General features: G+C 43.1%; 1 protein-coding gene across 1 annotated transcript in view; it reads right to left on the reverse strand.

Moving 5' to 3' along the window:
• LOC138262461 (ATP-dependent translocase ABCB1-like) overlaps window positions 1-18,136 on the reverse strand; it is a 691,566-nt gene that overhangs the window by 469,124 nt on the left and 204,306 nt on the right. Inside the window, exon 7 of the mRNA XM_069212356.1 lies at window positions 2,107-2,217. Within this exon, the coding sequence (XP_069068457.1) occupies window positions 2,107-2,217 (111 nt within the window). The remainder of the gene's footprint in view (window positions 1-2,106; window positions 2,218-18,136) is intronic.

An 18,136-nucleotide genomic window follows, 5' to 3' on the forward strand; every position in this document is an offset into this window, starting at 1 on the left:
TTTCATTGATAGAAAATGAGCAGACTTACAAAACATATTACATTCAATAATTTTTCAGTGCAAAAGTGCTGCTTGTGGGGACAATAGGAAATGAAGACATGGAAACATTTTGAATTCAATATGGAGTCTTCGCCTCGTTGGCTAATTTAAGCAAAACAGACTTCTGCAGAATTAAGAAAATAATTTTAATTTGTGCACCATTCACATTAAAAATTAGTCATTATTCATTAATCAGGAATATGTTCTATCATGACCTATGAGCTGCGTAACTGCAACTTGTGTGCAGCAACTGCAAAGTCAATTGCTATTCCCTTCCATTCCATTATAGAGAGCATACACATAAATATCCCCTGAGAAATGAAGCAGAAGTGAAAGTTATTTGCAATATCTGTAATGACAATCTTGCACATGAGGGTCTTTAGAGAGAATGCGTACATGAACCAAGGCAGTAACTAAGGAATATTGTAATGTAGGAGATTTTTAATTAACAAAGTGGAATAAGAAACACGGTCAGATAATTGATATAGGAATAGCTCAAGGGATGAATGCCAATAAACAACAAATTTCTCGATTTACAAGTGGCAGCAATCTTTTAAAGAGGCTGCTTTTATTTGAAAAACCATACAAAAAGAAATGCACATGAATTACAGGAATTTTCTCTTCATCCTCACCCAATACATCAATTTCATCAGGACAGTCTCAGCATCAGTTAAACAAAGTTCACTTCATCGAACTATTCAAATGCGTTGGGACTGAGCTGTGTAAACAAAGGAAAATTCTCATCTGGCCAACATTTTCTCAGTTTACCGTATTCCAGGAATGCCCAATGTGGTCTAGAGGATTTTGGGGTTGGGGGCAGGAGAGATTTAGGGGGAGCTCTGTTCTGAAAAACTTAGAATTTTCCTAGCCATATTTGGCTAAATCAAGCCCCTCTGATGCCATACGATCTTTCAGAAGTAGGAGTAAATCAAGAAAATTGAACCACGTCTGGCCAGGGGGGCCATAGTCCTTTAGATGAAACTGGGAAAAGAGTGAACAAGGAAGAGTTAAGCAGAGAGGAGAGAGGTTGGCATACAGGAATAGACAGCAAGAGAGAAAGTTCACTTTCTTGGGGGCCCTTTGAAACGGGAGGTCCCTGTGCAATGGCCATTTCACTAAAACCTTAAAATGTCTCTGGGAATGATCTGAAGAAATTGATGAAATGGACAAAGAAAACAAGGTTTGTGTTCTCCATTTTAACCATTGCAACATCCGCAGATTTCTATTTAGCTAGTTGTGCCATGTGTAAGTGACCACACTTAATTCAGGTAGATTGAAAGATAAATATGTTTTAAAGATTAGGGGGCATATTTACTATGATTGCATGTAACATGGTGCATGAAAGGAACTTGTGCTGTTACATTGTGGGAAAGAGGAAAGAGCAGAAATGCTCCACATATAAAAAATAAAGAACATTTCTTCTCTCTCCTTGTACTAGTCCTCTTTCTGCTGTCTTTTGCCAGCACAGGCACCCCTGCATAACAGGGCATGGATGTCTGCATTATGGACAGGAATGTGAGAAAGTAAAAAAAAAAAGAGAAATAAAGATGTTTCTCCTTGTGATGCCTCTGTGGGTTGGCACACTTTCTGTTGTAAACCCAGGATTACACGTCTTTGGAAATCTGGGTTTGCATCGAAACACATGGTTTGATGGATGGGAATGCTCATGTCCCACCTCTAAATCTGCCTATAACAGTGTTAATTAATGCCTACACAACGCAAAATAATGCAAGACTGCTACATGCTGCATTGCATTATTTTGCATTTTCTAATCTATGCAAAGCCACCTAAGTGTCTTTGCGTAGCTTATTAAATGGCAAAAGTGATTTTGTGCCAAGGCTGCGCCACAAAAATGAAAAAAAAAACTAGTGCAAAATCATAGTAAATCTGGGACTATCTATTTCAATGTGATGCAGATCAGCTTAACTTGACTTATCAAATATTGTCTTTGAAGGGAGAGAACCTGCATGTTTGGTAGCACAAATCCACTTCAAAGAACACCCTGTAAAACAAAGATCACCATTATTATCATAAATGAATCAACATTGAATGCTGTTGCCAACTTACATGAACATCAGGTCGGGATTGGTATGAGAAATGGATGTCTTTAAATTCAATCCTTCCTGTGAGCTTGTCTGGCTTGTGTCCATCAGTAGAGCTACTATCAATAAGTCGTTTCTGAAAAAAAAAACCTACCATGTGTTAGAATACAATTTTAATAATTTGTTGATGTTAGGACTCTGGAATCCCAGTTTAAGGTGACCTTCACCTGGAATTATGGTATGTTTTACGGGAGCCAAATTAGATACTGGTTTCACTGGTGACAGCAATACACAATCAATTTTAGTGAAAACTGCTTTGGCAAAATACACTATTTACCAGTTCAGATACTTACTTAGATTGAAGGAATTATAAACACAGACCAACAAATGAGCATGCTATGCATACGTAGAAGTTTTCAATTATTTATGAATGGCATAATGTTTTCAAAATCGAAGGCGCCACAACTGTGACCACTGTGAGAAAGTGCATGGTCACAAACTATTTTTTGGATAGATGGTGCTGAATGTTTTGACTCTGTTCATTGGGAAACCACTAATTAGGCCACGGTGCATGTGCACTGACCCCTAAAAGATGTTGAAATTGGCTAAAACCCTAATTGATGTATTTAACTTTCCCATATTGCCATAGTATATGGTGTCTAATGTACACCCATGGAATGTTAAATGTTAAATATGGACTAAGCACTCCTGTGGCATCCACTAGTCTGATAAGACAAGCATGATTTCTGACCTACAGCTATAGCCTGGCTTCTGAATTTTTAAAATGGCAACTCAACATGAATAACTAACCACCTTTGACAGGAGAAAACCTCTCTTTTAAATATTAATGTCAACCCTATGAAGGCCTTGTGGCCCACAATACAAGGTGTACGGTATTTACATTTAAAATTAAAATGTCCTTGAAATAACTATCGCCCAAATGTTATTTCCTTGTAGGAATGTTAGCTGGCCCATCGAGAACTACTGTGAAGCAATGTTACATATTAATTCTACAATCCCAGGCTGGGGAACAGCTAGAAACTATTTCAAGGACTGTTTTAAGAAGCCAAATGTAATGGTGAAGTCTAGTTTTTATCAACATTTAGAGAAAAGGAAGTTTTGGAAAGTTACTTTTTCACTGCCTAGAGCTCCTGGAGGATAATTGTATTAGCCTCCAGCTGTCATGCAGTTGGTGAATGGCCTTGGTGAGGTGTAAAATCTGCTCCATGAAAAGATACAATGCCCTCGTCTGGGGTGTGTATTGTTTCTATGTCAGGGAGATAAGTTGGGCTGGTGCAGGAACTTAAATTATTCTAAAGGGGTCTGAACAGGGCTCCTATTTTGTCCTACTAGTCAAGCACGCACCGAACCCAATGGGGAATGCAGACTCCAGAACTGGTTTGGACTAACCAAAGAGGAGGTATAGCTTGTTGGTCTGGCTGCCCTTATGGGTGAGAACGCATGTGCAGCATTAGAGAAGAAGAGCTTCTCTTGCATTTAGTGTGTGAGAGGCACTAAAGGATTGTTTGCAGTTGGGCACACTGGTACTGCTGATAAAAAGGGTAGGATTACCCCAGGGAACTTTTACCCTATTGCTTAGGAAGAGGTCCTGAGTCATCCTACATTTATATGAGGCACTAGCTAGTGGCAGGCATAAATATAGTACCCCAAGACACATTCTTCTGGCACTTCTGGACCACTTGAAGAGCAGAAGATGGACTTCACCTGCTATTTGAGACCTTTGTGGAGACTTGAAGTGTTGGACCTGCTTCCACTTGTAAACTAGACAATGAAGTGGACACTGGGGATCAGTTGGCTTACCTCCTGCATAAGTTACAGGGCCACATCAAACTGAAAGAGGTCTTCTCCTGAAGAGCTCAGCTGGCCAGTTCTAGGTGACCCGCCCTGAACCCTGCTGTTAGCTTCTGCTGGATTGCTTCTTGACCCCAAGTGATGTTTTTGAGGCCCTGGAACCCTGTATGTAAGTGTACTTCATCTAAAATCCCTGAAAATCTTGGACTTGAAATCTTTTTGTACTTAAAGACTTCCGGAGGACCATGATAAACCTGCCAAACCGATTTGGCCAAAGTGCACTGCCACTGGAATTTTCCCAATACAATCCACTGCTAGTTTGTGACCTCACCGAATGCTCATCCAACATTATGGAGCCCTCCTCTGACCCAGTCTGGAGCCTTCTTTGCTGAAGGAGTTTAACATTGTTTTTTGAGACTATATCCCAAGGTACAACCTCCAGCCAGCTGGAACCTGGTTGGTGTTTCTGACCCATGCACACACGCCAGTCACTTAACCAGTTGGTCCGCATTGGTGCTTAGTGCTTGTTGGGTTATTTTTATACACATTTTTTTAAATTAAATTCTCTAGATCCTCTTATTAAATTTTTGTCATTTTGTACATTAGATTATTCTCTATTTTTATAAATTGGAGGATTTTTATAGTGCTGAGATTTTGGTATTTCTAAATGTTTTACTCATTTTCTCAAGTTAAGCATTTCTACTGTGTGCCAAAGCTTTCACAGGTTGAACTCAGGTTTAAACTAATAAAACCTTTAATTGGACCTAACAAGATTTTTACTATATTGTTTGTGGCGGGCAACCATCCACCATGATTAATAATGCAGTTTCTCTGAAGTCACTGCACAGATTTATGCATTTAATTATTTGCCTAGTTTGAGTAGAATGTGAACACATAGAGCTAAATGTGCCAAACAAAAGTTAGCTTACTTGGCTGATTAAACAAATAAAGGAGCTGACACAGGGTCGTAGAACACTACAAATAGAGCTTAAATACAGTAAGGCATCAATTTTACATGATGTAGCAAAGGTGCCAGAGTACAGGCTGAATGCAGCTCCGCAATATTGTCATGGAAGAAGCAGTTGCACCTTAATCAATCAAACAATTTTAAAAGAATCAGTCAATTAGCGGAACAAAAACATACAATGAAAACCTCTTCACTGCATTTATATTATAGATTTTCATTAATGAAAGCATTACATTTTCTGCTGACATAAAGTTAGAATTGTTTGAACAAATGTTATAGGGAAATTCAACTGATGTACAATGCTGTACAAATAACCCCACTGGTACAACTCAAAATCTTTTTTCAGACCCATCAAGTTTGCCATATGTGGGTATGAGTAATGAAGAACGACTTTAGTTCAGTCTAAAAATTATGAAATGCTTCTAACCCAATTGCCATCTTACTAAGAAGTGCTGGTAATCGTTTGTTCTTACGTTCAATAATGATTTCTGTAAATGTGCGGCTAGATCTTTGAGAATAGTTTACTTTCTGATCCAATGATATAGGCCTATATATGTCTTGTAGAGAGACTTTAAAAAAAAAATAAAAAATCTGTGTTAGTTTTTTCAGACAGGAGTGCCTGTCTCAGCCAAGTAAGCTATCTTTTTTTGGCACATTTGGCTCTATGTGTTGTTGTAATCCACACACTACTTTCTCCCTTGACATGACTATCTGTCCCAGAGAATGCATTGAACGTCACATTTGTCAGATTGTCAGTATGGTTTCCTTAACATAGAAATTCCTGCTAGTCCAACTCGCACAGGAACATGTCCCTATGAAGGCTTCGCCCACATCCGTGTTCCAAGGGTCACAGCATGGACTACTAGTGATGTTTAGGATTTTTAGGACCTTGATGCCCAAAGGCAATTAAATTAATCATGAAATATGGAAAGCAAATGAAAGTCAACCGACAAATTAGGGTACCTCCTTTTTTTTGGAAGTATCACCCCTAAGCCACATGAAAACAACCCATAACCAAATATTTTATTTTCAAGATCCACACATTTTTGGGTGCCATACTTCCTTCACCCTAATTTGGTGGCCAGTGGAATACACTAGACATGATGGTTATTAGATTTTTTGCATTTTTTAAAGATTTGTGGGATTCCCTACATGCTTTACAGTGCAGGAACACATCTCTTGTAAGGCGTGAAAGCTGAACATGCTTTTCTGCATCTCTGAGCATGGGGTGCCAGATGGGTAGTGATTATTTGGGATCTGGGGGGCCAAAGGTACCAAACTAGGTATGGTGCACTTGGGAAATTTGGAAAGCAATTGAAAATGAAATGATTATTCAGAGTGCCTGCCTTTTTGGTAGCAGATAGCACCCATGAGCCATAAGAAAACATAACACAACAATATATTTTCAGCATATACAGTCACATCCTGGGGGTCCTGACAATGTGTGCCAGACCTTCCTCATTCTTACTGGTTGGCCAACAGAATGTTTTGAACAAAACTTTTGTCAGATTTGGGGATTTGTTTTCTAAACATTATAATTCCCACCAATGCCTTTCCTTAGGAACATATCCCTACCTGTGTTCCTAATGTCTCTTCGGCATGGGCCTACCACAAACATGTGGGTTTTCTATGGGTTTAGGATGCCCATGAGTGATACACTGGGTGCAGTTCATTCTCAAAATTTGGAAAACAACTAAATGTATAAGGCCAGTTTAGGACCTTTTTTTTGGTCACAGGCATCATCCCTGGGGTGTATGGAAATCTACCACAATCATATATTTTCAACATCCATTTACACTACTATGGTAGTTTTTCCATTATTCCTCAAACAGGAGCAAATCATTACCAAGCCTTGACAACACACGCACATGTTTTCCAGAGTCGTCCGATTGTACAAGTATCAGACTAGTGGGCTTTTAAATAGTTTTAGCAGGGACCCTTCATACTAGCCACCAGGTAATGTTTTTTTTTTTATGGAGAGAGCTACAGTAGAAGATGTCTGTTGTATGTATGCCTGCCGTCAGCTGACACCGATGGAAACCTATAAGTAGGGGTGGGTGATATATTCCACTCTGCTAATGGAGTTGGTGAAACTTTGGCCACTCTGCATTACACATGTAATGCAGAGTTCTGGGGCAAATTCTGCCAACCATAGCCTTGCAGAGTTTTTTCTTGTGCACTGCTTGCCAAGGGTAAGATGATGAGTCATAGCGAAATTTGGTGTCCACTAGGGCAGATGTTGGTCACTAGGAGGGCACCCAAGAGATTTCCCGAATGAGGGTGGTCGTGGGTGGTCAGGACTGTTCATAGTCAGAAAGCTGCCAATCAAGTAATAAATCTAGTCGAACTTCAGAAAAATCAACTTGAGAAGCAGAGCCCTCTGGCATGTTGCATGGTACTGTTTGTGCTGATTTTTCTGCATTGAACAATCTCCCAGCACTAAAAATCAGTGCAACATGCCTATTTCAGCCCACTCACGGAAGCCAGCAGAATCTCGTGGAGCTTTCATGGAATTCAATGGAGTTCTGCAGAGTGAAGCTCTATGATTCACACCCACCCCTACCTACAACCCTGGATATTTCTGAAAACAGATACCCAGTAGAATACCAATATAATATATTACCATTAAAAAAGTCTATTTTCTGTGATAAAAATCTCAATAACATCTGGCAAATGGCAGAACAACCACCATCCAACAGTTCCACACCAATAAAAACACTACTCCACATTTGTAGGTGAGGCTATTGCCTGTGATAGGTAAAAGGCCAAAATATTGGCAATATGAAGACCATATTGACTCTATGTTGGCTTCACAGGGGCACTGTATTTGCCTGCTCCTGTGCTTTAAAATAGGCCCACCAACACATCTGAGTTTCTTCTCCTACTGATGCAAGGAAGGGAACACTGGGGGCCTCATTATGAGTTGGGCGGTCTCTTGCCAAGACCGCCGCAGTGGCGGCCGCCAGAAGACCACCATGTTGGCAGTACTCCGACCACTGTATTACGACTCAAACTGTGATGACCGCCAAAAAACAGCCAAAAATCTGAAACCACCAGGACACTGGAGGATAGAAAAGAGGCAGTCCCACCACCAGCACTGCCAGCCAGACAAAAATCCACCCATCAGATTACGAGCCACAAATCACCACAGGGGTTCTTCCATGGCAGAAAACCATTGGCAGTGAGAACCGCGGCAGTCACAAACTCACTTCAGTCAGAACGCCACACCACACTGGATAGTTTTAAAACTCCACACCTGACACACATCCACATACCCAACACACCTACTCACTGGACTATATAACATACCCACAACCCACAATCCTTTGCAAACAGAATGTCATTCAGATACTCCAAGTAGCCAATAATATTGAAATAGCACTTTTACACTATAGGCACACAAAAACATCTCACTCAGCACACACCGCACATCAGCACAACTAACACAATACACACATCACTAGCCCATACAATCTGCAATGACTGTCTCCAACTCACATCACAGCACCCACACCTCACCAACTACCTAATACTGCACCCTTACACTCACAATACCCCCACACACTGTCTACACAACCACTGCAATGTCCCCACAAAAACACCCACGTTTCAATGATGATTAATTGAGGGTCATGGTGGATGGTGGATGAAATTGTCAGGGCAGAGCCACACTTGTTTGGAGCACAGAGCTAACAAACATCTATTTCCAGGAAAATGGAGTTGTGACAAAGGATTCTTGACAGGGTCAATTCTGTAGGCAGTCATCCACGCACAAGGCAGGACATCATGAAGAGGTGGAATGACCTATGGGCGAAGGTCCGTTCCATGGCATCCAGACACCAGATAGCTGTGCAAAAGACTGGTGGTGGGCCTCCACATCCTCCTCCACAGTTGACATCAGGGAAGGAGAAGGTCTTGGACATACTGTATCCTGAGGGCTTGTCAAGAATACCTGGGGGATGGGAGTCTGGTAAGTACCCACAACATGTATGTCACACAATTGACTAGTCCTGCATGCATCCTCACCACCCAATTCCTCCCTATTTAACTATTATAGCCACTACACCTCTCACCTAATCGCCTAAAGCCTCTCTCTGGCATGCCTCCTCTCCAATCTGCCCAACTGCCCACACCAGCCTTGCAAATGGATCATTAACTACAGGCTGATCAGATCACTACGACTCCCATAACCCATCAGTGTGAAAACCTGGAATGTGCACATCACATGTTATATATGTACAACTAAAGTACTAGCTACAACATCTAGATTGTTCTAGTAAGGACCAGTACAGGGCAATGACAGCAATGCAATGGCACACTCACAAAAGCAACCAAAGCAAAACACAGCTACAGCTGAGTGACCATTCACAATGGCCACAGATCACAGATTCCAAACATGAAATCGACAGATCTGGGTTGGAAAGTAAGATGGCAAAGTCAATGTACATTCACAACATCTAGTTCAGGACAATGTCCCCTGCATACTCACATACTGTGTTCCCACTATGACACCACAGTGCATTGTGCAGCTTTAATGTGTGACATCTAGCAAGCCTGAATATTCACTAGGTAACAGAGCTGAATAGTCATGTTGTTGCGTAGGTTCTCATTATGCTAATGAGGCTACTGGATTTCGGAGACAGGATCACATGGATTGCGGGTACTGAGTATGATTCCACCCCACATGACACCTGTCGGCCTAATCCGAGTTTTCTGGCTAGCCTCATCTCTGGCCAAGATGATTGTGGCAACCAGGCGCATGACAAGAAAGACTCCTCAGGAGAATCGTGGTCAATCAGATCCCATCCCTTTCTCTCAGTTGCCAAAGGTCTAATACAGGCAAATCCAACAGAGGCAGAATATAGTTTAATAAGTATTTATTGAAATGACTACATCTTAGATAAGAAGGCATGCATTGCAATAACTAGGATGATAATACACAATAAAAACAAGCAGATGACTAATAGTGTAAAACACAAGAACAGTCCTACCATACTGTCAATAGGAGTGATATATATTTCTCCTACTTGCACTATGTTTGAGGACAGCATAATAAGCCTAACCTGCCCTTCAGGTTTCCCCCCTGGGGATACATCATCCCTCATACATGGAGGAAAAAGCCTGTAGTCTAGCGTGATACAGATCAGGGGTCCAGCCATCTAAGCAAGTAGCTGCAGCGAAGCAATCAACATACAGAATACAGTCATGGTCATCTGGCTGGAATCTCCCTCTAACGTGTCTAGGACAAAGGGGTGTTTTATAATAAAACAGCTGACATTCTAAGAAAAAGTCCCCATGTATGAGTGTGTCTTTTCTGTGAATGTTCCAAACACAGCATACCATGTTTGTCGGAAGCCCTATCTGACTGTAGCATTGGAGAAAGCACAGAGTGACCTACTAAGAAGGTGCTGCTTTCCTTAGCAAAAGTACAATGCGATAAAGAAAATAAAACAGCACCGCAAATGTAGCTATTGCTAGAAAAATAAAGCAATGCAGAATAAAATGTAACAGGGTTAAACTGCACAGGTCTAGTTAACTTAAAACAACATGTCTAAAACATGGCTAAAATAGCATTACAACAACGTTATGTATCAGACATATTCAGATTGCATATGCACAAAATTCTATACCCAATTAGTATGACAGCTCTCAAAATGCAATAAGGAAAACAAGTCACAGAGTAGTATGTACAACTAAGGCATGCTGTGCAGCATCTGTCGCCCATGCCATTGCAGGGACTCATGTTAAGCCTCTGTCTGCAACTCACAAAAAAGCAGCCAAACACACATTCTAACCTGAACTCTCTGTCTCATTCCCTCCACAAGTAACCTTGCCATTGCCACATTCCCGCTCAGTAGGAAGGCCCCAGTCGGAACAACAAGCTTGAATGTCTGGACACTGATCAACAACCGGGCCCTACTGGGACACCTCATCAGTCAACGACTCCCAGCCTCACCCTGCCCACATCAACTCCTCTGAACACTGTTTCATCCACATCACAGGCAACCATTAGCCCCCAAACCTGTGTCCCAAGGACTGTTCAATCTATTGCGTACCCCACAGTACAGGGACCTGAATGTAGCCTTGAAACCCCTGATGATGATGGACCTCCAACCTCTGTGAGTCAGCACATTGTCCCAGGTGCACAGGCATGTGGGGGAGGGTGCATGGGAGGGATGCTGTAGGCCAGAGGGACACAACTGACCAGGAAACTATCTCCTAAGTCTTGGGAGCTTTCCAAAGTTCCTAAGACAAGATGGGCCAAATCATCACCATGTTGGTGGAAAATGGCTGCAGAGGGAATACCACCAGGAAGTCATGCAGCAGTTGCAGGCACAAAATGCCCACATGGTTACTATTGCAGGGGTGCAGAGGGACATCAGTGCCGCCCTGCTTAGTTTCTCCATACAACATCAGGCACCTTCTTCTAGCAATATTACATCTGTCCTTTCTACATCTGAAGCAGCCAGTGAAATGGAAACCGTGTCAGGGGAAGGACATGCCTCAGACACCCCTCCCTCTGTAGATCAAGAACCCCCCCTGCAAACCTCCACCTAGACATCCAGCTACAGCAGATGCCAAGACCAGACCCACTGCCAGGAAGTGACCCTCTCCTTACCCTTGTGTGCCACAGATACACCCTGTTGGCTGTTCTGAAACCTAACTCCATCTTACCATGGTACAAGGACACTGGACTTGTGTAATCAACTGGTGTAGCAGCTATCCTGATGAATACATCAACCATGATGCTACTCATCACTTTTCTTTTCTTTTATGCTCTCTAATTGTAACTCATAGTAAATTGATATGCATAATAAATCACACTTAAAAACAGCTACTGTGTTTGTATCCTTTATAATACATGTACAATTGTCATGCTTGCCTACTGTGGTCTGGTCATGCCTCCCGTATCGAACAGCCAGTGTAATGGTCATCAGACAGAGGCTCCCTCAGAAGGAGACACATTACAACAGAGATATCACAGGACAGATGTCAGAAAGATTGAAATGCAGGTAAACACAATTGTATAGTAAGTTTTCCAATCTGCAAATAGAACATGACAGATAGTGCCATCAGTACGTAAGCAATGGTGTCATACAATGTACATACATAGGTCATAGAGGTCTACCTACAAAGTAGGGGCACATGGATAGGTCATCTATATCACCAAGTATTGGATCTTCACATACCCATAACATTGCTACAAAATCACATTTCCCATGGAACACACAAAGAGCATGATAGAGGAACTCAGTACTGAAAACATACACCTACATTGGCCCCATACCTGTAGGATTGTCACTCCCCTATGAGTGCAGTTACATGAACCTTGGACAGCAAAGTTAGTACATAAACACAGCTAGGTTCCATGGCCATTACAAAGTACTCCCCCCATTGGGAAGTGAGAGAACATGATCCAGCTTTCACACATGTGCCACAAACTTCACTTGACAGGTCATACACCATTTTACATCCTCCTCAACACCACAGGTAAAAGAAAAGAACTAAGCATGCATTTACCATCCCACTTTTAGAAAGGATAAACTATTGAGGTACCACCCCACTGACGCTAATCTCATTTTACCAGGTATGTCTCAAGTACACCTTTCATGTCTTTCAGCAATTACTATTGTCTACTGACAAGGAATACCTTAAGCCTAGGTTGCAGAGCCAAACAGGATATGGCTAAATCATTGAGTGGAAGGAAAAGAGGGTAGAATATTTCACGAAACACACATCACATCTGAGAAGTCTTTACCAGAAATGTAAGTTAGCATCTGCTGTAACAATACATGAAAAAGCAAAACATTCTGTCCTGCACACATTACAATCTATCAGTCTGCATCCACAAATCACACATAGCCATTGGAACGCATTACACCCCCACTGATGAAGCAAGAAAGGAGGTGTAATGGTAGCCATCTACTTCAAGTTGTACACATTCATCCCAACAAAAGGTGCACTTCACATACCTGTATGTCAGTTGAAGTACTGACTGATGAGGTCTGCCCTAGAGTCACCTGCTCCTCCTTCCAGTGGCTCTTCATCACTTGCCGTATCAGCACTTCCAGCCACTGGTCCAACTGCCTCCCCCTCACCTGTATCAATGGTATCTGATGTCTCAGGGCTAGATTGTGGGGCATGCTACAGGAAATGATTATCTGGCATACCGTGTGGAACGAGTAGAGGAGGGCTCCTCCAGATAGTTCCAGGCACCTAAATCTTGCCTTCAGGAGCCCAAATGTTCACTCTATTACACACCTTGTGCTCCTGTGAGCCTCATTGTAAGGAAGTTCCTCTGGCGTGGTTAAGTACCTCACTGATGTCAACAGCCAAGGTTGGTTTGGATAGCCTGAGTCACATATTGGTTGGACAACTCAAAAATGTATGTGGGACTTGCTATATTGTGATCACAGGAGACATACCTCACAAGCCCCACTACAATGGAAACTCACCCACCAGCCAGGACCCCTCTGAGTGGAGTTGTACCATTAGTGGTGGTACATTGCTGTTCTGCATGATGTAGGAATCATGCACAGATCCTGGATACTTGGCTGTGACTTGTGAGATGTACTGGTCGGCCAGTCACACCACCTGAACATTGATTAAATGGTAGTTCATCCTGTTCCTATACACCTCTGCATTGGCACTGAGAGGAACCAAGGCTGTATAGGTGCCATCAATGGCGCCTACCATGTGAGGAATGTGTTCCATCTCTTAAAAGTCTGCCTTCACATAGGCCAAATCTGCTCATGGGAAAACCTGAGGTAGCTGTCCGGGTGTCTCAACAATGAACACAGTATATCCCTCAAAACTACACTGAACATGGGCTGAGACATCCCTGCTCCTGAAAGGAGCCTGTGACCTAGACGTGTAGCACTGACAAGACTTGAATGATGGGAGCTATGCCATAGGGATTGCGAATGGCAGGCATCAAATCTGGCTCCAACTGAGTACAACGATCCATGATAGTATGACGATTAAGACAATATGTCTGGATGCCATGCCTTTCCTCCATGGTCTCCAGGTCTTTCAGTGGACGCTACACTGGTGGTTGTCTCACTCTCCTCATGGCAGGATAACTATGTTAAGACAAATGAACACACTATCAGCAATGCAGTATGCACAGATCATGTACACTTTGTTTATTACCTCACACCCAACATCTGTAGAGGACACCTTGCACATCTGACATATACAGTACAGCCCATGGATATGCACCGATTTTACCCTCCTTGGTGCACATTGCCAACTATGACAATGGGATTGTACAAATGATACTACTGTTAAAGTACATGTGTGTAAGACTTAGCTGTCCTGCACTAATCACACATATGTGGACTAGAAACCTCTGAGTAGCTGTACATAGTTATCACCATATTTACTCACTCATCACAGCTTTTACTTCACATTTGCACAATATGTTACACAAACATGATGGTACTACAAACAGATATACAGATATATAGCACTTTAGGAGAGTAAGTGGATGACACAGATTAGTAAACACTTTCATCTATGAAATGTGCCAAAAATGGCAGGTGCCTGACCTACTGGACTGGACAAGTTGAAGTGGCTTAAGTCGACCAGTGGAAGTTGTCATGGCGGTGGGTGGTTGCAACTGCTGTGTAACCTGCCATTGGTAAACATTGCTGCCTTTGGTGGACTTCGGTCAATGGCGATATCCGCCGACAGTGACAGTCATGTACAGGGCGGCCATCACCGCCATCTTCTGCACCATTGCTCACTTGACTCTTTACACTGTTGCCAGGAAGACCTCCATGACATGAGCTGCTTGTGCTGCCTCTGGGACCCATTATGCCATGTCCTGCAGGTGATTGGGCCTGTGCCTTCACCCCAGAAGAGCTTGAGACGCTTGTGGAGGAGGTCCTAACCCTTTATGGACAGCTATATGGGGCACCAGAGAAGCAGGTGAGTCCAGTGTCCTAGTTATGTGTGATAGGTGTTTTGTGTGACATTGCTCATGCATGTGAACCTGTGAGTGTGAAGATGCATGCAGATGGGATGATCTGAAGGTGTGTGTGCAGAAACGATGTGTATGTGTACCTACTTGCTGTGACTGATGTGTACTGAACACTCCTATTGGTAGAGAGCATATGTACATGACTTTATCCTTTTGTCTGTGTCATCAATGCAGGTCAACGCCCATCAAAAGAAAGGGATTTGGCGTGCCATCGCCAAGCAAGTGCAGACCCTGGGGGTCCACAGCCAGCAGAAAACTCATTGCAGAAAGTGGTGGGAGGACCGGAGATGCTGGGTCTGTAAGACCAGTGAGAGCAAGTTGGAGATGTCCTCCCAACAAGGGAGGGGTGCCCGTCAGACCCTGACCCCTCTAATGGCCTGCAATTTGGCAGTGGTCTTTCCTGACATGGATGGGCGTTTGAGGGCAGCACAGCATCCATAAGGAGTTAAGTGCTGACTGACTTCATGGCCTTTCCTCTGGTAGTTAGGTGTTTGCTGTCATTCTTTAGCTGCCGTGACACTGTAGTAAGTTATACATGTATGTTGACTACTGGGAATACATAGTACTCAAGTTGCCTGACTAAAATATGAAAATCTGGTCTTAGGGTTGCACATGTGGACATTTAGATCACCTGGGTCAAGGAATATCTATGACGGCATGTGGAGATGCCCATTTAACAGAGCCACGTGTGACTCTACTCAGCCACACACATGTGTGTAAGGTGCTGTATCATCCTGCCTATCTAGTATTTACAGGTCCATTAATTGGACAATATAATTATGTAGCTCTAAGTGGCCAGTCCACTCCCATCTGTAAAGATCAACTGTATGTGCTACATAGTACCTGGCATATTTGGTACAGGGCCTTATGTCCTGTTACATGTATTGACTCCATGCGAGTGTGGCATCTCATTTAGTCGTTAGATATGGGCAGTATTGAACTACTCAAATGGGTTTGTGGAGGTGTCCCCATTGTCCCTCCATATTCATACTATGATGTATTGAAAGGTTGTAACAGAAGGGACATCCAACTTTAGGGGTCTGAATTTGTCTATTTGCCCTTACCAAGCATTTACATGCCAGTGACATGTGGGCAAATCACTTATATGCAAATGCTTTTGTTGTAGAGGAGGTAAGTGGCTAGAGTGTCCTTCCCTTTGACAATGCCCATGCTATATGTGCCAATGCCCTACCAATAATAGTGCAACATCTGCCGACATCATGTCTTAATGGTTACTTGGGGGCAGATCTTGTAGAGTTGGACAATCATTTCTACCCTTAGCCTAGCTGATGTGGGCAGTTTGGACAGGAATTGGTATTAGGTCACCTTATATTTCAAGATGTCATGGTTGAGCTGTACTACTATTTCTCATACAGGTGTTGTTGTTGTGGGATATGTTGTCAGTGCAATGGCAGTCGTGTAGGACCATATGCACATCATGTGTACATGTATTTCCAGCTAAATGTGTGTTGTCTGGGCTTAGCTACTGGTAATCACATGTAAGGAATGGTGTGAGTGATGTTGGTGTACTCATGTTCTAATGCTGTGGCTCTGTATCTGCATGTCTGGTGGAATGTAATGTTCTACACTAGGAATTAGTAGGCTGTCCTTCGTTTAGTAGTTGTAACTATGCTCTCTGTGATTGTCAGTGGATGTCTCACATGTGCTAGGTAGGCCACCGTAGCTGTACATGCATTTATGGTGTGAAATGGAATATCTCTGTATAGTGACTGCAGCTGTTCTTCTATGATTTGGTACATGTAGTGACATAGGGCCAGATGTATCAAAGGTTTTTACCCATTCTATGTCCATGGGAAAATGTGTTAATACATATGGCTCATAGCTGTTCTCCAGACATTAAATGTAAAAATGTGATGGCAACCTTATGGGACTGCCACATGCCATGTCTTCAGCAGAGAATGTTGCCATTGTATCATATATGTACAGAGGGATCAGCTAGGCACGTGATTGGAAAAGCAGGTGCTGTGTCGTTTGTGAAGAGAGTTGTCTTTACTTGCATGGAACATGACTTATGGTCATGGACTGATAGGTGTACATTTGCAATAGGCATGATATGGTGTTATCAGTTAACAGCATTTCCTAAAGGTGATAAGATTATGGTAAATTATGACCTAGATTAGGACAATATCAGCTTTAGCCAGGACATCATGATCATGCTGACTTAGACTTATTAGTTATTTGAAGGGTTGCTCCTTTTGTGACCCCTTACATGGATTATGATGTCGGTGAGAGAATTGAAATATTGGGTAGGAATTATTAACATGTTTTGACATGATGTAGGTTCTGTGGGTTTCAGTATAGGATTACCTTGCCAGGAGATGTATATCTACCGTTGTGCATGTTGCAATGTGTGTATTTGAAGAATGTAATGACCCTCTCTCTACCTCTCTAGCTTGCTCTCCCTCTCTCTCTGTTTGTGTGCATCAGAATCGGCAGGCAAAGGAGACGGGCACTGGCAAGTGGGGATCCTGCTGGCCATGGGACCCGGAGTGCTGATACCACCAACAGTGAGGGACCTAGTGGACTGGAGGGCGAGGGGATTGCCACGTGGGAAACTGGATCCATCACATCCTCTTCAAATCCTCTTCCAGTGGACAATCCCTGGTGGTGGCTGTCCCATCTGGGACCATCACAGCACCATTTTTGTCCACCACCCCCATTCTACCACTGCCCTCTGTGTAGCTCTCCACCCAGTTGTCCGTGCCCGCTCACCAAGAGGGTGGGCGTCTCCTTTGCTGCAGGCACCTCTGCCCCTGTCAGCCCTGCTGCCTTCAGTGAGGAGGCTATTGACCTCCTGAGGTTGATCTCTGTGGTTCAGTCGACGATTGTGAATGCCATCCAGGGACTGGCAACTCAGATACAACAGAGCAATGCATCCTGAAGGGCATTAATGGTGCACTGGCTGGCCTACAGAGATCCTTGCTGGCTCTGGCTTCCACACTCACCCTTTGTCTTCCGTCCTCCCTCCACCTTCCTCTTCCCAAACCCCTACCCCTCTTCCCCAATCCGGCGACAGCACACAAACAAACAGGCATGCATCTACCTCAACATCCAAGGGTGGTGCTGAAAAACACAAGCACCACAAGATCCACAAGACCCACCAAATGCATGCACACAAGCAACATCCACCTGCAGACACATCAACAGTCCCTACTTGCCCTGACACCCCCAACACTCCCAGCATCACATACACAATACCTGACACACCTGCAGTCACCACATCAACATTCACTGGCACAGCCACTACACTTATCCTACCCACAATAAGCA

Source organism: Pleurodeles waltl, chromosome 10 (assembly GCF_031143425.1).
Source record: "Pleurodeles waltl isolate 20211129_DDA chromosome 10, aPleWal1.hap1.20221129, whole genome shotgun sequence".
Taxonomy (NCBI): Eukaryota; Metazoa; Chordata; class Amphibia; order Caudata; family Salamandridae; genus Pleurodeles; species Pleurodeles waltl.